Raw genomic sequence first — 27,562 nt, forward strand, 5'->3', positions numbered from 1 at the left:
TAAAGAACAACAAAAGATACAGTGCGAACAAAACAAACAGTATGTACAAAGGATACAAGCAATCTTTCAATAATAAACAAATTATGGATCAAAGATGAACGGAAAAAGTAATATAACAGACACAATTCTTAAGAAATAGAGAGAAGTAAAAAAAATAAATAAATAAATAAAAAGGAAGAAGAGAGGAGGGCATACAAATAGAAATACAAGTATATTAAGGAAGAATATTAAACATGGCACAAATTCTAGATGTTTTTACAGCTTTCTTGTTAATAGATGTTGAAATTATTTAAATACAACTTCAGTTCTTGTATGAAGATGTTAAAGTGGGGCTTACATTTAGTATATTTACATTTATGGACATAAAACTTTCCAATAAACAGGAGATTTATACAAAAACTCGCATTAAATAAATTCTGCTCTTTAGTATAAAACCCAAAAGGAATGTATCTATAACATAAAGAAAAATCATAAAAAAAACATTTTGGACCTCAAAGCATTAACATTATTCTGAAAGGACTGAACAAAAGGACACTCCCAAAACAAATGAGCTACAGATTCAGAAGAAATTTCACAGAAATAACAAGCCGTATCGATGTCACTTTTGAATTTCTGCAAAAACTGCTTGACTGGATAAAATCTGTGAATTATTTTATAGAATATTTCTTTAACTTCATTTGTTCAAAAAAAATTCTAAGGGAGTGACCAAACATACGGCCATTTAATGCCGTCAAAAAGGTTGTTCCAATAAGAAATGGAGGAAGGATTTGAAATAACAAGGTCCAAAAATAAAGACCTGATTTTGTTATTGGATTTTTGAACAGAGAAACAAATAGAACCAACCACAGTGGAAACAGGACTAGGAGGGCAAACAGAAATCGATGAGCCACTGTTAATATTTCTAAAGAGCATGCAAATTTCAGAAGAGATGGCCTTTAAAACTGTATTAAATTCTTTCCTAGATATGGAAAAGTGATATCTTAAAATAAAATCAGAATAACTGTACAGATTGCCATCATTGTCAAATAATTTTGTATTTATAGTTATTTGAGGTGATTTTTCATTTTTAATACACAATACTCAGCATATACAAATAGTACTTTTGACAATAAACATGAATTCTGATTCTAATTATAGTATAAATAGACAGTTCATACAACTGAGAAAAGCATTTGTCATATTTTTTCTAAATTCCATCTTTGCTTAATTATGTTTAATGTAATTTAATTAATCCAATAGCATAGTTTATAGGTCAAATATGGTTTGTTTTTGACTTAAAAGTATTTGAAATTTGCAGGTGTATATTTCTGTGCACACTTGTTGAAAGTAATAACATTACTCTGCAACATTATTTAGGCTCTAATGTCTATTCTCAATCAAATGAACAGAGCAGGATGGAGTTTATATGGTGGCCTGGCCCTTTAACATCACATAAAATCTCAGGCATTACTAAATCGCAGCATTGTTTGCATATAGATGTTCCAGCAGTGATCACTTAATTAGTTCTTATGGGTCACATAAGCACCAAGACAAAGCAATTGGATTAGCCCGAGCAAGACATTAGACTCAAATCAGCAAGCTCCATTTGGTATGACAGATGTTCAGTGTAATTTAGTCCACAGATTCCAAGTCCAAACAGAGGGACTGGGGGTGGAGTTAGCTTGGAAACCCTCTCCTCATTTCTGAAGCATAAATACTTTCCAGGGATGATTCTGAACGCCATAAATAACCTGCACTTTTACTTAGAGCCTAAAAGTACCTTCCAAATGCTTTTGCCAATATGCATTTGTTTTGTGCTGTCTGTGTTTGCTAAGTTGAGCTGTTTGCTCAATGTAAATTAAGTAAACCCAGTTTGGCATCTTTTGGATTTCTTTAATGAATAAATTGGACCAGACAGTGAAGGTAAAGTGGGAACTCTTTCAAGTTTTTAAAAGGTGTTCCAGCATGCACCTCATAAATATCGTCTCTAGCATTGACCTTATATGCCTAAAGGCTGTGATCTTTATAATAAGATCATCTAATGTGGACATACACTACCACGTGATCCTTTAGAAATCATTCTAATATTCTGATTTGCTGATCAAATTATTATTTTAAAATTGTTATGATGTTGAAAACAGCTGAACAGAATTTCTTCAGGTTTCTTTGATTAATAGAAAGTTCTGAAGAACAGCATTTTTTGAAATAGAAATCTGTAACATTGTAAATGTCTTTATCACCACTTTTTTTAAAAAAATGTATAATTAAAAAAAAACAACAACTGACTTTTGCCAGTAAGCTTTTGAATGGTATAGTTTAGAATGTTACAAAACGTTTTTAATTTCAGATAAATGCTGTTCTTTGGATCTTTCTATTTGTCAAAGAATCCTGAAAAAGTGTACTGTTTTAAATATTGATAATGTTTCTTAAACAGCAAATGAGCACATTATAATGATTTCTGAAAGATCGTGTGACACTGAAGACTGGAATAATGATGCTGAAAATTTAGCTTTGATCACAGGAATAAATTATATTTTAAAATACATTCAAACAGAAAGCAGTTATTTTAAATAGTAAAAATATTTCACAATATTACTGCTTTTACTGTATTTTGGATCAGATAAATGCAGGCTTGGTGAGCAGAAGCGACTTCTTTAAAAAACTTAAAAAATCTTACAGTCCAAAAACTTTTCACCGGTAGTTTACAAATGTAAGAATAATAAAAAAGTTTAAATAAATACAAAATAAATAAATAAATACATGTGATAATAAATAAATATTTACAATAAATAAAGCTACAACAAATTAATTTATTAACATTTACATTTTTTTTTAACCCTTTAACTGTCACTTGGCACTCTTTTTTTCTCTATCAAATATTTTAGTAATTATCAAACTATATATCATTTGAAAGCTTAGAAGCCCAAGAATCATCCTATGAAAACCATCCTTTTAAAATCGGACATTGTGTTACCATGAAAATGATATTGTAATGTCTTTTGGCGGTCTCCTCCCCCTTAGCAGCGGTGTCAAGTGTCAAATTACAAAATGCATTATGGTCTTTTAGAATCCAAACTTTTTATAATCTTGACAAAATACATGTCATTAGAAAGGTCTGAGTCTCAGGATTTCATATTTGGTGGTTATTTTGTGATAGAAGTAAAATTGACAGAGAAATTTAGACGTTTGTGACAGAAAAATGCATTTTAAAAATATCTATAGTTTGCATGGCACCCGGTGGCTGTTTGTGGTTTAACGCCCCAAACAAACTTTTACAGAAACCTCAATTTTTTTCATATCAACTTCAAATTTGGAACATAACTTATTTAGACATAAGGCTTCAATTTGATATCAAATTTAGGGTAAAACCTGTTATGTAAAATATGTATTTTATATAAAATATAATAAAAATGGTACAGTGCGTTTTCTTTTTAGTAAATTTAAACTTTTATAACTTATTAATATCTTATTTTTTTGAAAAAATTCCACATCTGGCATAATCTGCTGACTGTCAGATCTGTATTCCAAAGTGTTCATGAATTACAACAGATTAAGTTTGGATAGTGCACTTTCAAGCCTATTTTAAAAAATGGGGGATGACAGTTAAAGGCTTAAATAAATATACACTACCGTTCAAAAGTTTGGGGTCAGTACATTTTTATTGTTTCTTTTTTTTTTTAAGAAATTAATACTTTTATTCACCAAGGATGTATTAAGTTAATAATTAAAAGTTTATTAAAAGTTAATAATAAATAATTTACATTGTTATAAAATATTTATATTTTGAATAAACACTGTACTTTTTAAACTTGTTATTCATGAAAGAATCCTGAAAAAAAAAAACACAGGTTCCAAAAAATATTTGGCAGCACAACTGTTGATATTATCCAACATTGATCATTCTAATAATAAATCCGCATATTAGAATGATTTCTGAAGGATCATGTGACACTTAAGACTGGAGTAACAGCTGATAAAAATTCAGCTTTTCATCACAGGAATAAATTCTATTTTAAAGTATGTTAAAATAAAAAACATTTTTTTTATATTGTAAAAACATTTTGCAATATTACTGTTTTTTTTCTATATTTTTAATCAAATAAATGCAGCCTAAGAGACTTCTTTAAAGACTATTACAAGTCTTACTGACCCCAAACTTTTGAACGGTAGTGTATATAAACGGAAAAAAATAATCAAATAATTATTATTAAACAAATAATAATGCAGAACTGAATTTAATTAATTTTTTAATGTATTTATTTGTATATTTATTAATTGACTTGCTTATTTAAAAAAAATATCTGCATGTTTGGGCCTTCACACCATCTATTTTCATTCCATATGAAAAACGTCACCCTTTTCTCTGGAAACGCAATTCGTCCACTCAGCAGCCCCGCCCCCGTTTCACGTCACCGCAGAGTCCCCGCCCCCCTTTTCGGTGGTGCGCGAGCCCCGCGGCGGTTTGTGGCCGGTGTGTGTGTGTGTGTATCTCTTCAGGAGGACGACTTACTTCCAATTATCCTCTCGCACACAACGATTTTTCCTTCCGTTTTCAGCGTCTCCGGGAGCGGAGACCTCCACGGCTTATCGCGGGACCGTGTCACGGACTTTATTCGTTGACGAGTTTCTTTTCTGGGGAATTTATCGCGTCTCTCAGCGAGCTAAGCTAGGCATCGAGCTTGCGAGCTAATACTGGATTTGCGCAAATTCTCCGCACACGAAAGTTGCACAGACGACAAAATAACGGCTTCGCTCCGGATAAATCCGCTCGGAGATATTTACAAAGTCTCTTCCAGTCCGGACGGCTTGATAAGAAGAAAATAAAAGGCCACCGTTACCTCAGCGAAGCTAACGAGCTAATATGAAGTTAGCCAGCTAACGCTCTTGTGCGCAAGAAAACACCCTCCGTGCGGATGGTTTGTAATGCTTGCATGAATTTTGACAGTTGAAATCTTGCTCACGTCGGGTTATTTAGGTCTTTAAGCATTTGTTTTCATAGTGAATGACTATGGGGAGTGGTGGCTTGATGATCTGTCCTGCATAACGTTACTTCAGCCAAACCCACTCACCTTATCAATCTTCATTAAGGTTTAGGATTTAACACTTTGTGCTCGTTAATATAAAAGCCATTGCTAGTTAATGTAGAAACGCATGTCAAACAGACAGTCTTGTTTTTTGGGGGAGGATAGATTAGCTGGTCCAACAGGTTATTAGTATATTAGCGTTACTGACTTGTTTTTTGGTCAGGCCTATGGTTGTGAAGGGGGATGAGGATGAATTGTGTTGGGAACGAGGTGTAACAGGACGATTTGAGGACTGTCATCCGAAAACACAGATTTGTATGGAATTGGGCAGCTGGTTTGGCATCATGGGGGTCTCGCAAGGGGGCATGAAGTCGTCCACATAGTGTCTAACTAGTCATTTTGACGTTATGTAGTCGGTCAACAGGAGAGTTTTCTTAGAGTTTTTCGTATTACTATGTGCGTTGTTCTCCTGTTAATTCATTAAAACCATTGGAGAATTGGAGCAACAGGTCAGTCTGGATCAAGAAACCCTGTCTTTCGTCTCTGGTTGGAGTAGCACTCCCAAGCCATCCTCAATGCCTTCAGCGCTGGCCGTGTTCACCTGTCGCCCGAATTCACACCCGTTTCAGGAACGCCATGTCTACCTGGATGAGCCGGTCAAGATCGGGCGCTCCGTGGCCCGGTGTCGCCCTGCCCAGAACAACGCCACCTTCGACTGCAAGGTGTTGTCCAGGAATCACGCTCTGGTGTGGTTCGACCACAAGACGGGGAAGGTAAGTCAGGAGTTGTAGCTTTCTCGGCAGGCAGAACAGGTCAGGTTGGCTCGTAAGTCAACTGCTTGTTTGACATGCGGATGAAAAATGCACCTCGCTGTTTTGATTTATTAGGATTTTCTGTCTGCAGTAGGCTTGTATACATTCAGTGGTCCCCACCCAGAACTATTTAGACACTAAGCCCCAGTATGTAACACTTTACAATGTGATGCTCTTCGTATGTCAACCAAGAATAATTTGTTAACTTGATTACAAAAACAGCTGTTCACTGTTAGCTCAGGTTCATTAAATATTAACAGACAGCACTGTTGGTTTTAATAATATGGTCAATTTAAATGTATTACAGCTATTTTTCATTGTCTGTTCAGCTTAACTAATGCAGTTAACTAATTTAAAAAAAATAGGACTTATTTGTAAACTAATTTTGGAAAATAATCTCACTTTTCTCAGCCATTTTTGCTCATTGGTTTGAAATCAGCCTGCATTTTTTCTATCTTTCTTTTTAAATTAGTACTATTACATGAAATGACAAATAGATAAACAAAGGACAACGATCAGTAAGAAAGGTAAAATCATAGTCCATATCTAGGAATTTTGTTCATGCGGATAAAATATTTGCAGTTTGAAACAAAGATATTAAGGTCACCATTTTGAAATCACTTTTTGTAAAATTAAATAGATTACTTAATTTCTCTAAAGTGAATGTATCTGATAGCAGCTGGTGTTTTTGGTTCATTTTAATGAATGTATTATGTTTTCACAGGTGTATTAGTCGATAACTGATAAATCACAGGTATTAAAAATTAGTGCTTTGTTAGTCTGTTGTTTTATCATTCAAAACAAATAACTATTTTTGTGGTCAATATAAGGACAGATGTTTTGTTTTAAGTTAATTTTTTTTAGAAAGAATTTTTTTTTATTTTTTATATAATAATTCTTATTTAAATGATTATTATATTATTTAATTTTGTGTATATTATTATATTATTGTTTAAAAATTCTAAAAAACATTTTTGTAGTGTTTTAATTATTTTAATAAATAAATAAATAATTTGATAGTTAATTGTATGCAATACTTTATAGTACAAACTATGAAATACTTTATAGTACAAACATGTCTTATGTCAGTGGCTCTCAAATTAAATTAATAAATAATTTATTATTTATTAATTTAATTTGAGAACCACTGACATAAAACATGTTTGTACTATAAAGTATTTCATTTAAATGAATGGCAATTGTTTTGATACTTTATCTGCATTGAAATTCATGCATTAGGCCTAAGTGTGGCTTGAGTGTATAGATATTTTGAGCCTTTGTGTGCATATAGGCTAAAATGAGTAAAGTAACCATGTACCATGTTTTTTTTTACTAATAGCTAATAGCAGAGTTACCCACATTTTTGCTTACAAAGGGACAAATTTCTAACTCGATTGAGGGCCGAGGGCCGAAAATGTTGCATGTAATGCAATTGTATTATATTATAATGTATTTTTTTAAATAAAAGAATTTATATTTTCTACATTTCAATACAAGAAAAAAGAAGAAGAAATGAATATATGCATAAATGGCATGTTTTTCCCCTATTAAGGTATTGCGTGTCCAATCAAAGGTCGAAGAATTAGGCATATCTGATCTATAGAATAATGTGTGACATTAGACAAGACTTGGTGGTTTGCCAGCACATGTAGAGTCTCTATCATAGTCATGCTGACCCATAACATCTCTCGTGAAAGGTGACGGAGCATTTTTACAGCAGCAGATGAACTGTTTGAGACTGTCTAACATGACATTGCTGTGTCTGGTAAACAGGATTAAAACATTGCTGTGGCATTTCTGTGCTCCATATGTTTATACTGCAAATGACGGCTCTTAATTTTGCTCTGGCTTGTGAAATTGGATGTCCGAGGTTTTTAGCTGCCAGGTACATGCTCTCCTTTCAGAGCGTCGTGTGTGAATGAAAGTGTAAAATAATCCTGTTGAAAGCAGGAGAACGTATTCCACTAGGCCTGTATTATCCAGGAACGTGCTTTTAGTGCAAGTTTTGGGTTAATGCTGGTGATTCACTCAGTTCTACTTTCAGATGACACATTTTGACAGTGCAAGTGCACATTGTATTAGGTCATAACTTGTTTTTTTTTCCCTTAGGCATGCTTATGGTTGCTTTTAGTGGTTTTCTTTGGTCGTTTAAAAAGAATGGTTTTGGCTGGCTATGTGTAATGTGAGGATGTCTTTATTTGTTGTTAGTACAGTTCGCATGCGTAAAGAGGTTTTCTCTACGTCTGGCGGTGTGTAGGTGTGTTTTGCCTGTAAAGAGGAAGTATTCGATGCAGTGAAGTTTTGCCACCATCACTCTGGGGAATAATTTCTCAGCTGTTGTGAAATAATTGCAGCTATGGTTGCTAACTGCAGTCATGTAGATTAAGGTGTGGTGTTTGAATTAAGGGAGTGCTACTCGCTACAATACCAGGTGAGGCGATTAACCCTTCAGAAACAGCTTGTGCTTTTACTGAAAGAAAAACTTTCATCTGATAGTAGCGAAGAATGTATATTTAACAGGCTCTGATGATAATTTAAGTACTGTTGTAATCTGAAACCTTACTTAAACCTAGAGGCTTTGTGAAGAAATTCTTAACAAGATGTGAGTTATTTTACATCACGCTAATGATATATATGTGACCCTGGACCACAAAACCAGTCATAAGCGTCGTTTTTTTTAAATTGAGATTTATACATCATTTGAAAGCTGAATAAATAAGCTTTACGTTGATGTATGGTTTGTTAGGACAATAATTGGCAGATTTACAACTATTTGAAAATCTGTAAATTGCAAAAAAAAAAATCTAAATATTGAGAAAATCAGCTTTAAAGTTGTCCAAATGAAGTTTTTAGCAATGCATATTACTAATCAAAAATTAAGTTTTGATATATTAATGTTAGGAAATGTACAAAATATCTTCACAGAACATGATCTTTACTTAATATCCTAATGATTTTTGTATAAAAGAAAAAATGATCATTTTGACCCAAACAATGTATTGTTGGCTATTACTAATATACCCGTGATACCTAAGACTGGTTTTGTGGCCTAGGATCACACATGACAGTATAGTTGTCTGTTTTTCTGAAAATGTGTCTGTGACATGTTTTTGATAATCTAGACTTGATTTTTTTTTTTTTTTTTTTTTTTTTTAATGATGTATTAGTACTCGCACCAAACATAAACTGTTGTAATCTGTGTTTCTTGGTTACAGCAGTGTGATGACATAATTGCTAAACACAATTGTTAAATTATTGTAACGTTATGCTGAAAGGATATTGATTTATGACTTAACACCATGTCAGCAGCAATGGCTATCTCAATATATTGTTGATAATTAACTAATAATTGCTGTTTTTTGGTGATCATTGAGGTAATTTTTAACCACTATTGCAGAGCTTTTATTTTCTATCATTGCATTAAAGGGACAGTTCACCAAAAAAGTAAAATTTGCTGAAAACTTACACACCCTTGGGCTATTCAAGATGTAGAGGAGTTTGTTTCTTCAACAGATTTGAAGAAATGTAGCATTGCATCATTTGCTCACCAATGGATCATTTGCAGTGAATGGGTGCCATCAGAATGAGAGTAACAAATCCATAAGTAACAAGTCCATCAAGATTTTTCAAAACTTTAAAACAGTTGCTTTTGGCCCAAATACAAGTCCATAATCCAATTTTTGCTTGTAAACAGTGCTTGACAATTCAGGTGAGATTATTTTTGAAGTTAAAAATGTTGTAATTGTGTATTTATTTCATACAAACACACAGCTTTTCACTTCACAAGGTGTTAAGTGATGGACTGGAGTGGTGTGGATTACTTGTGGATTATTGTGATGTTTTTATCAGCTCACTTTCTGATGGCACCCATTCACTGCAGAGGATCAGTTGGTGAGCAAGTGATATAATGCTATGTTTCGCCGAATCTGATGAAGAAACACACTCACCTACATCTTGGTTTTAATCTACAGCAAATGGTGAACTGTTCCTTTAACTGCTCAGTCTAAATTGCTTAGGTTTTATCAGACTCTTCTTGACAGTGCAAAGATTGAAAATCTAACACTGTCCATTTCCTCTCTGCGACCGGTAGTCCACAAAGGACATTGCAGTAATGACCTGAAGAGACTTGCTCCTATTGGCACGGTTTCTGTCGGAAAGTCGTGCCAAGATGAAGCTACCTAAACTGGGCCAGCCAATAATGTGAAACGGTGCCAATATCACCACCTGTCCACTGGCTTTGTGCTGCTGTGTACTACAAATGCAGGCATTGCTGAAAAGGTGGTGATTGCAACTGTGTGCCTGAGAATGTCGACTGTATTTATAGACATCAATCAAAGCTGCGCGGCCGCTAATAGAGTGTCTGGATGACTGCTCTTAGGTCTGACACTGCTATTTCTTCTAATGGATTTGGCAAAATGACACCCATGAGAATGAAGCCAGTGTGTTTCCAAGATACACTGTCCTGCCAGGCTCTGGGCTGTCATTGTGCTCTAGTTAGACCAGTTTTTAATTAATGTGATTTACTGCTTATTATGTGTTCCTTCAGGATTTGAGTTTGTGAATGCACAGGTTTGCTTTGATCTCCTTGTATTCTGTTGTATTCAATTTCAGGCTGATCAATAAATGATTCAGCCTGAGTGTTTGGAAGCCCTAATGTGCAGTGTTGTTCTGTGCATGGATACACTGTAAGTAGAAATAAGATTTGAGTTGTTTGTGTCTTTCCTTTAGTCTTACAGTGTTTCTAGCTTGTTCCTATTGGATGTTTTTTGGTAAGCAAAAATGCACTCACACTAAGGTCATCCAAGATGTAAATGAGTTTGTTTCTTCATCAGATTTGAAGAAATGTAGCATTACATCACTTGCTTACCAGTGAATCCTCTGCAGTGAATGGGTGCCGTCAGAATGAGAGTCCAAACAGCTGATAAAAATATCACAGTAATCCACAAGCAGGGTTACTCGTGGATTATTGTGATGTTTTTATCAGCTGTTTGGGCTCTTATTCTGACGGCACCCATTCACCACTATTGGTAGTGTTGTGAAGTGAGAACCTGTGACTGTTTTGGCTTGTAAACGTTGCTTGATTTGTGCAGATTTCTATCCTGATTCAGACAAGAAGACTTTTTCACTGAAGAAAACATTATGAATAGATAAAAATGTCTTGATGGTTTTGTTTCTTGCATACATGGATATTCATATGAGTTTGAATGGTCTGTTATCTGGTTATTAGTTTGTTAGTTTTAGGTGATGGTTAGAATCAGTATGTAAATACCTGTATCAAATGTAAATATTACAGTCTGCTCAAAGTCTAAATTAAAAAGAGCCTTTAGAATGACTTCTGAGTTCTACCTGGCAACCCATTAAATATCAGTCACATTGCGAATTTGAACGCATTAATGCGTCATGATTAGGTTGTTTTCATTTATAAGATTGTCCCTCCTTGTGGTCTCAATCTTGTCTTTATTTGATGCCATGGAAACAGCAGAGAAGAGTTCATCCATCTGATGTGGGTTTGATATCACTAATCAAGTATTCAGTGCTTGGAAAAATTGTCTTATTCATTTACACTATTAACTAGAAAAAATAATTTTATTGGTTTATTGTTCTTATAAGGCCTATTATAAATGCATTCTGCTTTTTGGTGCTGTTTCTGTTCGTGCATCTAATATATTTATTGTTCTAAAGTTTCTTAACAGCTTTCATTAAATATTTTTTCTCTTCATCTATCTATGGTGTTGCTGATCATCTTTCTTTAGCATTTTTAGCTGCAGGCCGTTGCATATTTTCTGTCAAAGTGTGAGTTCTGTTGTCGAGTCTTAAAATAGTATGATGCCATTTGCGCCTCGTTTTTTCAGTCCGTTGTTATTATAGGCAGCACCAAGACAGGGACAACTGCTTAGCAGCTGACTTTAGCTACTGGAGCCCCCTCCTTCCTGATACGAACTCGCCAAGAGCCCCGTGGGGCGACCCACACCCTAGATTGCGAGCAGCTGTACAGGACGCTGTCTCTCTTCTCACTGTCAGAAAATACTGATATTATAGAAATGCATGCCTTGGTGTTGAAAGTGCACCTTCAGTACTGGTCAGAGATATTAATTTGTTTTATTGACAGGCATAAGTGAAGTAGTGTCCTGTTTCGGCAGTGCTTTCTAATAATTCAGACCGCTCTCGTAGAAATATCTGGAAAAGGACTCTTGTTCGAGCGCTGTTATCTAATGACATCTTGTCAACACAATTAATATTAACTGTGAGACATCCTAATTGGATCATATGTTATCTATGTAAATCCTTGCTGTCATAATCTCCTAAATGTGAGTTTTCGACACCACACAAAGCTCTGACATACTTGTACAGTGCTGTAATTGTAAAACTGAGTCCATTTATCCACCCTGTTAATTCACTGGAATGCAGATAGGAGACTCATACTGTGTTTTACATTTTAAACACGAATCAAGCCCAGTTTTAAAATACTACACTACGTTTATTTTACAAATCCTCATGTTTTCTTCCAAGCACTTTGCTGGCGATTACTAAATCACTACATTCTTCATTTGGTTTCTAGGTAACTGTAAACACACTCTCAGTGGTGTCCTTATTTGTAGCTTTTAAGTCAGTCCCCTTTTAAACTTGTGCTATTTGCAGGAGATATATATCTGCCATGAGGTTCTTCTCGCTGCACGTTATTAACATGACCTGTCACTGAAACCATTGAATGATTGGAAGCTTTTTATACTGTTATATCGCTAACCTCACATAACTAGCATGAATTATGCTTGATGTTTGTAGATGTAGCTGCTTGGTCATTCCTTTGCAATTAGGCAGAAAGTCAATTTCCAAAACCGTCACTTGTTTGCTCTTCTCTGGTGGAATCATCTGACCTGCTAAGATCATAACATCTTAAGAAACTACTTTAACTAATTCACAACCATAAACAAATATTTTGTAGGTCTTTCTGTCCTGTAGCTTTTTTTATGAATCTAGTTTGTGCTCTTAATTTGGCATTGTGTACTATAGATTTTGATTCTTTTGACAGATTACTTGTGATGTTCACTTTAGATAAGAGTCTGTTAAATGATTAAATGTAAATATTATTCCAGCCTGTTCAGACAGTGAAATGCGTGCATCTGACAGATAAGTGCACTTTCTTTTATTTCCTGTAATTATCTACTTGTAGTTCAATGCATGGGCGTCTCTCCAGGTCGGTGCCTTCGCTCTGGTGTTTTGAAAAGGTAGTGATGGAAGACTTTAATGGAATAAACATTTTGGTTCTTATATTTGCATAGTATTTGAGAATGAGAGATCCCAGGCTTTAAGAAACGCAAATATTGGCCAGGACTTCAGAAGTGAAGTTGATATTGATTACTGGCTGGTGAATAGGGTGTTTTTTGATTAATGTTTTTGCAGTGTGAGTGTATGTTGACTTTGTTAATATAAAGGAGGCTGTGAGCTCTTTTAACTCTCTCTTTTTTTTTTTTTTTTTAATAATCACAATGAAGATAAAAAAAAAAATAAATAATAATAAATAGCATGTATGCACTGCAGTATATTAGAAAAGCATTAAAATGATCAGTAATGTATTAATCGGTTAAAGTTATTTAAGTATTATTCTTAGAACTTTGTAGTGTTCAGTGCTGGGTTGTAACTGATTACATGTAATCTGGATAAAAAGAGCTATTCATATTCCAAAATTTAAGTACTTGTAATTAGATAATATTGCATTTTAAAATGCTTATAATCAGATTACAGTTACTTTTTTATGAATTACACGATTACATCATACAATGGCAGTAAATTATTAATCATTTATTGATTTTTGGAAGTCTGGTCAAAAATATTTCAAACCTGAAAGTAATGTCATGTAATTGTTTTCATGTTTATTAATGTTTGTTCATGTAACGTAAAATGCATTGAAAAATTGCTGAAGTTAATATTTCAATAATTTACTGTTCTCTCATGTCGGTTAATGATTGCATTGACATGCAGGTAAACATAAAATATTTACATTTTTAGTGTTCAAGTTTAAATTGATTTCATTTTACATTTTTATAATATAATTAATATTTGGGTTTTTATCATCTCACTATTCACTGTTCACTCTCTGTCAACTCACTAAAGTAATGTTTGATGCCTTTTATGATGTTGATATCAAAAATTAAATATATTTCTTTATTTTCCCTTTTCTTATATCAATATGGTAAGTTTTATTTATTTTTTTAATATTTAAAAAATATATTTTTATTTGTATTTAAAAAGAATATAAAAATGTAGTCAGAATACATTACCTAAAAGTAACCTAGATTGTTACTAACTACAGTTTTCATCATGTAATCTGTAGTCAGTACTGGACTACAGCAAGTCATTTACCCAGCTCTAGTAATGTTAATCCTGTTTTTTATTTTATCAACAAACTGAGGATAAAAAAAAAAATAAATAAATACAATAATTGAACAATTTAATACATTGTCAACCAAAAGCACTGCAATATATTATAGAAAGGCATTAAATTTATTTGTCTTTTATGTATTAAATGTATCGTAATACGTCATTTTACATTTAAACTGAATAATGCACATGCCAGTCATATTGTTCCATTGTGCAATTGTGAATATACCATTGCTGTCTTTTATTCATTGTAATTTAATGCTTAACTTAGTAGATGTTTGAATATTTTGTGGAAGTTTGCTGTCATAATTTGACAGTTTTGAGTCCCTTTTTGCAAATTAGTTCAATTTTAGTTGATGATTCCAGAGTAAAATGAACTACTATCCGGGTTATTTTAAATTGTCACTATATCACTTCACTTTTTCAAAGACTGAAAAACTGTGTTACACTGTACTGATGTATTGTACTGTTTTGGCTAGTGTTGAAAGACTGGCTGTGAACCTTCTGTTCATGAAACTACAATAGATGGTGTCTGCACAGGGCAGGCGAATGGGGTTTCTTCTGTAGGATGACTTCAGGTTTTCCAGGGAAAGCACTCACAATCTTTTGAAATCTTAAACTCCACTTAGGCTTGAGTCATTCTGTAGCCGGTAGCGAATTTTACCGTAGCAGATCTCCACTGGGTGTGATCGATCGCTCACAGAAAACTTGTGCTTTATGTGTTTTATATTAAGAGTGTTTTTGCTGCAGCAATTCACTCAGGTTTGGCAAAAATTGTGCTTGCAATTTTTACGCTTATTTACTGTGTTTACATGCATCACATTTTCAGCATCAGTGAGACTATTTAAACTTTTCAGGTTCTTATTGATTTGCCTGCTTCTTGAGGATTGAGGTTAAGGGTGTTTTATTGCCTGATCTGCTGATTAGTAACCAAGCTTACCGGGTTAGTGTCTTCACTATAGCCGACCTGCTTTACGCAGCCTGCACCGATCGATGTTGTTTTCCTTAGCCGGGCCGTTTGTTTTCCATCCCCGGATGGAGCTTTTTTCAGGTAGGAGTGATTTAGGTTTAGACTTGCTTTTGAAGCTTAAACTCTGCATTCCTTCAAGATCTCGGCATTGGCTTTCAGAGCCGTTCTCATGGAATAAATCTTGCGGCTTTTGGCTGATATGGTTAGGGGAGACTAACACAGACAGTGTGATGTGAGCTTTTGTACTATTTTGACTGGAAAAGAGAGGTGATGGATTTTACTGAATCTTTTTGTAATGAAAGTGAGCTGTCACCAGTGTTATTTAATTTTTTTTAATTTTTTAATTTATTTTTTTATTTATTTATTTTTTAGATTTGATTTCCTTTTTTTTTAATATTTCCTTTTTTATTTTTTTCTCTTTAATTTTAGTTTTAGCAATTTGTTTTTGTTTTATTTGAGTTTTTATTAGCTTTTATGTAGTTTTAGTTTGTTTTTTGGCATTTGAATCTAAACTAAATTAAAATTAAATAAAACAATTTTCTCTTATTTTATTTCAGTAATGTTTATTTTATTTGAAGTATAGAATTTTTTAAATGATTTTAGTTTTAGTTACCAAAAATAACACAAAAGTTAACAACCAGACTGTTTTTATTTTTATTTTTATTTTTATAGTTTGTTTATATTTGTTTTGCTGTTTAGAGAATATGAAACACTATGTTTGTGTGGAATATGCTGGAAAGGATTTGGATAATATAAAAAAATATGATTGTAGCGTCAGAAGATTTGTAGACGTTGAATATCGACCTGTTTGTAATAGTAAAATCTTTTTTATTTTGAGAGAGTTGAAGGATACTTTTGGCAAATATTAAGACATTTTAATTTAGTTTGTTAATATTGCATTGTTAAGCATTCATTGCTTGTTAAGCATTCATTATTATATTAGCTGTTTTGTGTCTGACAACTCTCTAAACAGGCATAACCGTCCAACTAGTGTAGAAATGTCTTGGTTAAACGATTCTCCCAGCAGAACTGAAGTCAAAGTTCCACCTCCTTCCTTCCCATGATTCCTTTTAATTATCAGTGTTGGAAGTGTTAATTGCACAAATCTTCTCTGCACTTGTTTGCGCAGTGTAAAACTGCCTTTCAGTACAGCTTATATAAAACCTGCACTCAAAATAGTTCCAGTCTGCACATGGACTCAGTTGGGTAGAATGTAAAGAGATTTCTTACAGGATGAATGATGACCTTCACACTGATCTCACAGATACTGGCACCTGTTTGAGATGAATAAGTGCTGAATAAGTTCAAGTCTGATTTGTGTTAGAGGCAGAAGGCTGATGGCAGCTTCGGGTCTCTTTAGGAATGCTAATGTGCTCTTTGACGATGGGATGTGGGGGCGAATCCCTGACAGAAAAATCAGCCCTCTCTCTCTCTCTCTGTTTTACTCACCCCCTGTGTAGTAGCCACTTGACAGTCACTGTGACACACGCAGGTGCATTAGTGACGCGTCCCAGCATATTTAATCAATATTTAACACGCCAGCTGTTAATGAAAGTGAGCAGAAGTTCCTCCCTAAACTGCTACCACTTGACTTTATAATTGCATTTTAGGAATGACACATCAAGTATTTTACACTACCACGTAAGGCTGGGTGAAAAATTGTGAGAGCAGTTGTAAAGTAGATTGAAGTTCGTCTGACAGTATTGTTTTAAACTGGCATAAAATAAAATTATAAAATATTCTATTTTTTTAAAAAGTACAATTGAATTATTACAAAAGATTTTTTTGTAAAAATAGTTTAAAAAAAAAAAAAAAAAAAATAATAATAAAACATTTGTTTATCTATATAAATAAAATATTATTAATAATAATGCTTTATTATTATTATTATTGTTATTGTTATTATTATTATTATTTTTTGCAGTTCAAATCTTAATATATATAATTAAAAATATTAAAATATTTTTGACCACATCATGCAGCCCTAATTTTTAAATAAACAAATTACATTTTAAAATACATTTTTACAACATTTTAATAATAATAAAAAATATTATAATTTTTTTTTACTTGCATGCCATGTGACCATTAACCAACCTAAGAGAAGCCTTATTAATTATTGAAATATTAGTTACCTTGTAATCTCAGGATGTGTTTGATAAAATATTTTCTGTCATAAATAAGGGGTTTTGCTGGCAAAAATGTTTGGGAATCCCTGCAATAGTGTATAACTAAATTAAATATATTTTATAATATCTGTATTTATATGTTCATATTATTATTATTATTATTATTATTGTGGTCTCTGTTTTGTTTCTGATTTTTTTTTTTTGCCTGAATATTTATCATATTGCAGTTCGTAATGTATGACAAAATAAATATTTTTGACCACATCATGCAGCCCTAATATGTAAATTAATAAATTACATTTTTAAAATGAATTTTTAAAATATTATTTCTATATATAAAAAAAATAATAATAAAACAATTACGATCAAATATTATACATTTTGTTTACCTACATGCAATGTGACCATTAAGAGAAGCTTAATTAATTAAATATTATTTACCTCAAAAAAGGGTGTATTTGATGAAAATATTTCAGCATAAATAGGGGTTTTGCTGGCAAAAATGTTTTTGAGAATCTTTGCATTCGGTGTATAACTAATTAAAATATATATATTTTTAATATTACGTGTATTTATGTTCATTAAATAATTCTCAACACTAAGTAGATATTGTTTAATATGTAAGTGAAATTGTTAATATTTGTGGTGCTTCTATGTGGCTGTCATGTAGTGCTTGCTTATGCATAAGTGACATTAACATTATGGTTTTTAGAAAATTGAATGAATGTAAAATGTAAGAGTAGAGACCTGCCACCACAATAACCTCAGAATAGTCAGCGCAACCGTTAGCAAGAGGAAATAGGATTGAACATGCTGTGTCATTTGTGTTTCTCCATTTTTCTCATTTGATTGTACACCTACTAGTTCTGTGTTTTTAAAGTCAGTAAGTAAAGTTGAAGGGCCGTATGTAGCATCCAGCTGAGCTTATGTGAACCAAAAGCAGTTCTGCTTCTGCGTGCATTACATTTCTGGCTATTTTTTATGCACATGAGCTAATCTGTGAGCTGCTTGCTTATGAACAGATGCATCACCCATGTCATGCAGTCTCCTTGCCAAAATACACGTAAGACAAACACAGATATCACATTTCAATCCTGCTATGATGGAGGATGTGATAGCGCTCGACTCCGGCTCAGTCGTACGGCCCATCAGTAGCATAATGTGAAGTAAAACGCTTGTTAAACATTGTCAGCATGAGCTGTATTCCTCAAAGTCGGGTTTGTGGGTCTTATCAAGGCATAACCTTGATGTCATTGCATTGAAGGAGACAGCATTCATCCTGTGGCTTAGCCTGATGAACCTGTTAGCAGCGATGCCCACATGTGATGAGTGATGTGGGATGCAGGCGTTGGGCGGAAATAATGAATGTCACTCATACTGTAGTCGTGTTTGACAGTGAGTCTATTCATCCAGCAGACCAAGGAAATGCAACAGCATTCATTGTGAATGAAGGGAGTTCAACGGAGTACACGAAACAATTACAATTCATGACGGCTCCAAAGCCAGTTCTTCGACGCCCTTGATGGCTGTTTTTTATTATATGTATAGCTCAAATGAAAGATGTTGAACGTGGAGTAAATGAGTTGAGAGCTTGCATGGTCAACACTCAAGGACAGTATTGGTTATTTTTGCCAGCCAAAGCAAATTTGTATCTGTAGACTGCATGCACAAAGGTTGCTTTTGATTGCTTTTGGGTCAGCTAACGTTTATTTAGTTACTTTGATTACAAAAGTATGCCATTGCATTTCTTAGATGGGTGGTGGTATTATTTTAGCATTATTTATTTACTATTATAGTATTATAATATAAATATTTTTTGTTGTGGTTTTTCATTTTCGTTTTTTGAAATACTTTTTTATAGCATTGATTTAAGTTTTAGTAATTTTAGCATTAAACTTATTTCAGTCAAGACAACAGTTATTTTAATTTTATATATTTTTAATGTTTTGAATTGTTTTTTGTTTACATTTTCAGTCTTCATTTTTATTTCAATTTTAGTAATTTTATTTTGTGCTTTTGTCGCTTTTATTTGTTTAAATATTTATGCATACTGTTATTTAGTAATTTAGTTTTAGCAATTTTAATAATTAAACTTATTTCAGTTAAAGGCAACAGTTCTAATTTTGTATATTTTTAATTAATTTTTTATGTTTTCAGTCTTTATTTTAATTTAAATTTTAGTCAGTTTATTCTGTGCTTTTGTCTCTGTTATTTGTTTGAATATTTATTCATACTGTTATTTTATTTATTTTTTTGTTTTAGCAATATTATTAATTAAACTTACTTCAGTTAAAGGCAACAGCTCTAATTTGATATATTTTTTATATTTTGAATTAGCTTTTATATTTATATTTTCAGTCTTTATTTTAATTAGAATTTGTTCATTTTATTCTGTGCTTTTGTCTCTTTTATTTGTTTTAATATTTATGATTAATGTTTTTTTTTTTTTTTTTTTTTTTTTTTTTTATTTAATTTATTTCAGTTAAAGGCAACACTTTTTATTTTATAGTACTTATATTTTGAATTAGCTTTTATTTTTATATTTCCAGCATTCATTTTAGTTTTGTGCTTTAAGTATTTCTGTACAGTATTAATTTCAGTTTTATTTTCAGTCATTTTAATACTTGAAATTATTTCAGTTAAAGGCAACATTTAAGTGTTTTGTGTAATATTTGTTTATATTTCAGCTTTAATTTAATTTACATAAAATGATTTTAATGCATTTTTTAAGGTAATTAAACAATAGCAAAACTGAAGTGATGTCGTTTTACCAGTCTAGTTAAATTATAGGTTTTATGTTTCACTACTGCCTATTTGAAACTATTTTAATAGTTGCAGTAAACAATAACAAAACTGAGGTGATAAGTGTATAATCTGACAGTGTAGTCAAATTGTAGGTTTAATGTTTCTCGACTGTCTTAAGAATGTGTTATAACCTGTATTGTAACAATGAACCTGTCGACCTCTATAAACTTTGTGCACTGCATTAAATGTTGTCTGATTGTTGGTCAATGCAAGTTTATCTTAAGGACTTCCTCCTTTTAACAATCGCTGTCTTTCAGCTAGAACGTTTGTTCTGCGTTCTTCAGTGTAGTGCTGTATTTGACGCATCGGTAATCTTTCCGTCTCTCCTCTCTTCGCAGTTCTATCTCCAGGACACGAAAAGCAGCAATGGCACCTTCATCAACAGCCAGCGTCTGAGCCGTGGGTCGGAGGAGAGCCCTCCCTGTGAGGTGCTCTCCGGTGACATCATTCAGTTTGGGGTGGATGTGACCGAGAACACACGGAAAGGTGAGGAAAGCCTGTCGATAATGAGAATGTGTTTGTCTGTAATGCAGGTGTGGATGTGTAAATGCTGCATTATGTAAAAACTATTACATAATGTAAATGTATATTTTATTTTATTATATATAATGATATAATATGTATAATATATTGTATATATAATATATTAAGTACAGTTTTTTGTATTTTAAAATATGTATAGTATGAATATACTGTATTTTAAATGTTTTATAAATAAATATAAAATATATTCAATATTAAATATAAATATGTATATAATTTTCTAAATAAAATATACACAATATGAATGGTATATATTATATTTTAACGATATTAAATATACAGTATTTAATATTATATACTGTACTATACTGTACAATGTTATCTTTTATAAATAAAAAAAATAAAAGTTATACAGATTTAAAAAAACGTCTATCTATATAATTATCTGTAATATTAATATTATATATAATATATTAAATATAAAAATATAAATATACCATATTTTAAATGTGTAATGCATGTTTAAAATAAAATATATTCAATATTAGATATAAATATTCATATTGTTTTTAAAATTTATAAATGATGTATATTTGAAATGTATGTAATAAATATTAAATACATGAAATGTGTAAAATATTAAATGTTTTTATAAATATTACATATATAAAATGTGTCAAATATAAAATATTTTTATAAATATTAAATATTTAAAATATATAGAATATTAAATATTTTTATAAATAAGCATTTTGTAATTATTTTATAAATAAAAAAATGAAATTGAATTAAAATGTGTTTTAGGACACAATTGCACGTTGAAGGTTTTTGTCTAGAAAGACTTCTCTGTATCTAGAATCGCTTTCACACATGCAGCCGTTACATACTGCACTTTTGTCAGATGCTGTAATGCAGAGACGGGCTTTTGAAACCCAAGAGCACTGACCGGTTGCTGCTGTGGATGTGTCGTAACTCAAATACACGCAATGAGACGCTTTCACAATCAGATACAAATGCAAAGTAACTTACCCTTTAGACTAATGAAGGCAAACATAACTAAACGAAAGTACATATGAACATGAAAACCTGTTTGAATTTGTGAGGTGTTGAAATTGGACTCCAGTTTTCTTTGGAAACTTAGTTCCTGTCACGTTTGGGTGTTGTGTGGTGAAGTCTTTACGTTGTTGCGGCACAAATTGGCTGCATCTCTTGGATAACCATGATGATTATGGCTTTTTAGACGGTCTCATGTTAGTAAATGTGAGTGCATTATATAGTAGTTTTTGTTTTGTGTAATCACCGTTGTCATACATCCCTAATTTACGTTTCCCTTTTCTTTCAGTCACTCATGGCTGTATAGTGTCGACCATCAAGCTCTTCTTACCAGATGGCATGGAAGCTCGGCGGCGATCAGAGTAAGTCCTGTTTAAAGATTAATTAATTATTTTTTTGGAGGTTTAATCTTTCTAAAAGCTTCTGTCGGTTGTTCTCTCAGCCGGGTGTTTTGTTCTTTATAGTCAATCATGCTTACAAGCTTTATCACTTATACAAACATGCACATAATGTGATAAAATCTCTGAGAGCTGAGGCTTACAGCTGCTGATTCCACTGATTCACTTGACCAAAACAACATTTGCCTGTGCTTGTTCAGAGGAAATGACATGTGGGCTGTTAGTTTAACTGTTAGTGGCCAAATGTTGTATGACGGGAATTAGTGGAGGATCAGATCTTGGCTTTTATGCTGGTTTTGGTTCCGTGGTTGTATCATTTCCTTTATTTGTAATAATTTTCTCGGCTATTTAGCAAATGCACGCTGCGTGTTTACACGTATTATCTCACCACGTCACAATGATGCTCTGTGCTGTTTCTGTTTAGGCAAAGTCTTTTGATTTTGCAGAATATTTCCGATGAAATCACAGAAGATAATTTTAGAAAAATTGTTTGCACAAAACAGTCAGTTGATGAACAAAAATGTGTGTAAATGCACATATGCGTCTATGTAATGTTGTTTTACTAGGTTTTATAAACTAAAAAAAGAAAACATTTTCTGTTGTTGTTGTTGTATGATACTCATTGCATTTAACCTAGGGTTTGTATAGCTTAAAATAAAATAAAAAATAAAGATTTTAAAGATTTTAATTCGGTTTACGTTAAAATGCTAAAATTACTAAAATTAAAATTATGAAGATATTTAAGACATTTTAAAAAAATATTTACATTTGAAAATAATAAAATTGCTAAAAAAGTAAAAACAGAAAATATAAAAATATGCAATTCTAGTAAAACCCTTTACACTTTACAATAATAATACAAATTAAATAATATTTTTTTAAAGATTTTAATTTAATTTACCTTAAAATGGTAAAATTACTAAAACTAAAATTATAAAGAAAATTAAGACATTTTAAAATTTTAATTTAAAAATGATATACAAAATTGCTAAAAAAAAAAAAAAAAGGGGGGGGGGAACAGTAAATAAAAAATCTATATAAAACAAATTGGTAACACTTTAAAATAAGGTTCAGTAATAAAATAATATATATATATATATATATATATATATATATATATATATATATATATATATATATATATATATATATATATATATATATATATATATTTCAATGATTTCAATTTAGTTTACCTTAAAATGTTAAAATTACTAAAACTAAAATTCTAAGGAGAATTTCTAAGGTATTTTAAAATATTTAAATTAAAAAATAAAATTGAAGTGAAAACAGAAAATATAAAAATATCTAATTTTAATAAACAGTCTATATAAAAAAAAAATTGGTAATACTTCACAATAAGGTTCATTAGTTAACATTACATAACAACATTCGTTAACATGAACTAAGATTGACCAATATTTCTAAAGCATTTATTAATCTTAATGTTAATTTCAGCATTTACTAATGTATTATTAAAATCACAACTTGTGTTAATATTAATGCACTGTGAACTAACATGAACAATGAACGACTGCATTTTTATTAACTAACATCAACAAAGATGAATAGTGCAATAAATGTATTGTTTATTGTTCGTTCATAATGGTTAATACAACTAATGTTAACTAATGACACCTTATTGTGAAAAATAAAAATAAAAAAATCTAAAACAGATTAAATTTAAAATATTAACAAAAAGTGTAACAGGATATCAATGATATTAAAATAACACTGATTTATGCCACATTCTTTTCAACTATGTCGGCAATAATTCGCACATTATTCATCAAATTGAAATGATGGCTTACCAAAAAAGTGTTTTTTATTTTTTCGTGGCCCAGAGGCCTCAATTACATTTTGTGCGTGATTCACTGCGCCCTGGCCAGTTATTGATTTTTGATTGGATTTTCGTGATGCTCCACGAACAGCAGACTGTCTGAGACGAGAGATGAGCACAGGCACTGTAGGGGTCCCGCGGGTCTCATCCGCCTCCATCTGCTCCTTTTCTACAACATTAATCTGAGTGTCACCAAATCCAGACAGCTTTTATTACATTCAAATCTAGGTATATTCCAGCCTAGTGCACCAATTTGACAGTTCACCTGCATTCTCTTCATTCACTTAAAAGGCTGCATAGCGTACCGTTATTGAGCTGCCATCCTCGGTTCAGAGCCAAGCGCTCATGTAGTTAGTAATCTGACACTCGCCATGGCTGGTGTTTATTATATTCATGAAGAGGGATATTGATGGACTTGTTGACGGAAGGGATTTCCTACCACCATATGAATGCCGTGTTTGACTGTGCATGTATCACAGAGCTATAAAAATCGTTTAACGGAAGGCATCCGTGAAGCAGATGGCTCTCGCTCCGAGCGCTTCCCCGCGGCCTCTGGTGCTGGCAGGATCTGTTAAAGCAGCTCACGTGAAAACAAGGTGTGTACTGTGGGCGTCTGTGCCGTTTTTTGGGCTTCGAGAGATTTTTACGGCTCTCCCCATTTATCGTGGAAGAACTCGGTGAATGAAGCTGACTCTAATGTCAGCACGAGGAAATGGCAGAGAGCTTCATAAACACTGGCAGGGATGTGGGACCACACACCTTGAGTCTCGGCTGCTGGCAGAGTTTCTCTCTAAATCCACCGTGTGGCTTGACGCATTAATGACTGAACCTTATTTCTTTACTCTAACCCCCTCTCTGTTAGGGGCGGCTCAGGGATTGTTGACTGGTTGTTTAATAATTGACTAGTCCGTTAGTCAGGTTAGCTAGTGAGTTTCTAAGGATTTTTATTTATTTTATTTATTTACAAAAAAATGAATGCTCAAAAAAACCGAACAAAACAAAAGAAAGTTTTTTAAATGGTGTGTGTGTGTGTGACTGGCATATATAATTATGTAATTTAAAATAATTTGGTATATATAATTTCTTTATTTATATTTTCTATTTATATATATATATATATATATATATTATATTTATAAATATTTCTGAAAAATATCTTGAGTTTGTTAATAAAATTATATAATCTATATTAAATACATATAAATTGTATCAATTAATGTCTATATGTATAATTTATTCATACAATAAAACACAACAAAAAAAGATTTTTGAAGATTATTTTTAAAAGAAATTGGGTTTTTGCAAATAAACTTCATATTTATATTTATAAATATTTCTAAAATATTTTATTAGAGTATATTAATAAATTATATATGTATAATACATATAAATTGCAGAAATTAATGTCTGTATACAATGTATTAATTTATCTATTATTTATATTTTATATTTGTATATTTATTTATAAATATTTGTAAAAATATCAGTTTTTCATTATTAGAGTATGTTAATAAAAAATATATAATATAATACATATAAATTGTATTAATTGTATAAATATTGTAAATTTACATTTGTTCACCTTAAATCAGGAAGTACACTTAGTTTTTTTTGTAAAAATGAATGAATGTATGAACATTAATACATATTATTAGTGTACTAATATATTTTACCGTATACATATATAATATGCTTTAATATATACAAAAAATATTTATACAAGTTTAAATGTGTATTCACACATAAATATTACAGAATCATTTATGTTTAATTTACATATAATACATTTATTGGTTTAAATTTTACAAATTAGTTTTGTAATTTAATTTAAATTATTAATATGTAAATATTTCATTTATTACTTCTACCCCACCTCATTTATTCAGATGAACTCATTTTTGTCACAAGATGATGATGCTAGTGCTTCAGAAATTATTTACTTGTTTTATATAAATTATTTGTACTTGCACAAGTCTGCTGTCCCATCTCTGTTCGCTCTGCTCCTAATTTCCTCGTCCTCTTGGCCTGTTCAGCAAACATCAGTTATGTCCCGTGACGGCAGTGGAGCTCCTTGGCCGAGCTCTCAACCCTGTCGCATGTTCACATCCAGCTTGTGGATGTATTTATAGAAGCCACACGCGTCTAGTTGTTGAGCTCTCGCCTCTGGAGCCCAGCCAGGGCATTGGAAATGCGTGTTTGGGGTTAGCGGCATGTGTCTGTGCGCTCTTCTATTTATTAGAAGATGCATTCGAGGGATTGCCGTGCGCTTTTGCGGTCAGGGCTTTTACTTGCCGTTTGAGGTCAAAAAGTCAGCCTGAGGAATCGTTTCTCTGGAAGCGTTACGTCCCACTAGCCTGCTGAAATTCTTTCCAGTTAGTCGACAAAAGACATCTGCTTAAGATATCTCTCCTCCTTTTTGAGTTTCTCAGCAAAATGCCTTCACTCTTTCCATTTGATGCTGTCCGTTTAGCTTCTTTCAGATAGATCTGCATTGTTGCTCTGTGAGTAGCGTACGGATAGATTTATCGATGAGAGAGATGTGATTGTCATCGAGGGCTGGCCCGCTGATGATTGTTTTTATTTTCCATCTGGAGGGCGAGAAAGTCAAGCACTGGATGGGGATGTCCAGTTTCCTCCATTGGGTGAACCCGATTTCTTTCCCACCATAATTGATCGCAGATTGCAGCAGAACACCACAACCAGAACTGGGACATTGTTTCCACTTTACTCATAGGAAATGTAATGGATTTCCAATGTGCCAATCACACTTCATTGGTTCCCTTGTGGGTTGTTTAATTTCTGCATCTGTTATTCTGTACAGTCCTTTTTGACTTGTGATCTTCATGTGAAAGCTGCGTTATTGAGCCGAAGGTGAATCTTAGTGCTTTTTTTTCTAACCAACTGCAATTTCAGTCATTCTTATCAATCCGAAATGCTCCCCATAGACATTGGATATGTTTAGATTGGCTGTAGCTGACATTCACAAAAGTGCCGTCCAACTGAGGCCATGTGTTTTAATATGAGACTAATATGGTAGCGTGGGTTATTAGTTATAACATTTTGTTTTCATCATGAAAACAAGCGCTACAAATCTAAATGAGTCTCTCATTAGTATTTTTTTTTAAAGAGCATGTAAGGAATAAACTATGCTTGATAATTTTATGTCGGCTTCACCAGTGCCAACAATTGAAAAATGTCACATTATTTTGTTGAATCAGCCGTTTTAAACAACTGAATGCTTCTCAGTCCAATTCAGAGTGTTTGCCGTGTCTCTGTTGATATCTGCGTGTCTTCATGAATTGTCAGTGAGCCCATGACTGCCATATTGAAACAACCACCTCAAACAATGGTGTGTGTGTGTGTGTGTGTGTATGGCTGCAGGCTTGGAACAGGAAAGTTACTGTGACTCATCTCTGGCTTACATAAACACACACTCACAAGACACTGAGCCTGGAGCTTTTCAGTGCTCTAGTGGGAGATGCTGCTATCTTGAATGTTTAGAACTTCAAATTAAAGAAATAGAAATAGAATTATGCCTAGATATTTTTAAGTATACACACACCACACACATGTGAACCTGGACCACAAAACCAGTCTTAAGTAGCACGGGTATATTTGTAGCAGTAGCCAAAAAATACACTGGGGGTCAAAATTATCAATTTTTTTTTTTATGCCAAAAATCATTAGGAT

At 32.5% G+C, this 27,562-nt stretch overlaps 1 protein-coding gene across 5 annotated transcripts in view; it reads left to right on the forward strand.

Annotated features, from left to right (window-relative positions):
* The first annotated feature begins 4,409 nt into the window (after positions 1–4,409).
* Positions 4,410–27,562, forward strand: part of slmapa (sarcolemma associated protein a) — a 64,064-nt gene continuing 40,911 nt past the window's right edge. For 4 of the 5 annotated variants that reach the window (XM_051122358.1, XM_051122357.1, XM_051122359.1 and 1 more), the window contains exons 1-3: positions 4,410–5,776; positions 20,437–20,584; positions 21,924–21,996. In XM_051122358.1, coding sequence (XP_050978315.1) covers positions 5,579–5,776; positions 20,437–20,584; positions 21,924–21,996 — 419 coding nt within the window. In that variant the 5' untranslated portion in view covers positions 4,410–5,578. The remainder of the gene's footprint in view (positions 5,777–20,436; positions 20,585–21,923; positions 21,997–27,562) is intronic. The other variant, XM_051122360.1, reaches the window with a different exon arrangement.

This window comes from Labeo rohita, chromosome 11, assembly GCF_022985175.1.
Source record: "Labeo rohita strain BAU-BD-2019 chromosome 11, IGBB_LRoh.1.0, whole genome shotgun sequence".
NCBI lineage: Eukaryota > Metazoa > Chordata > Actinopteri > Cypriniformes > Cyprinidae > Labeo > Labeo rohita.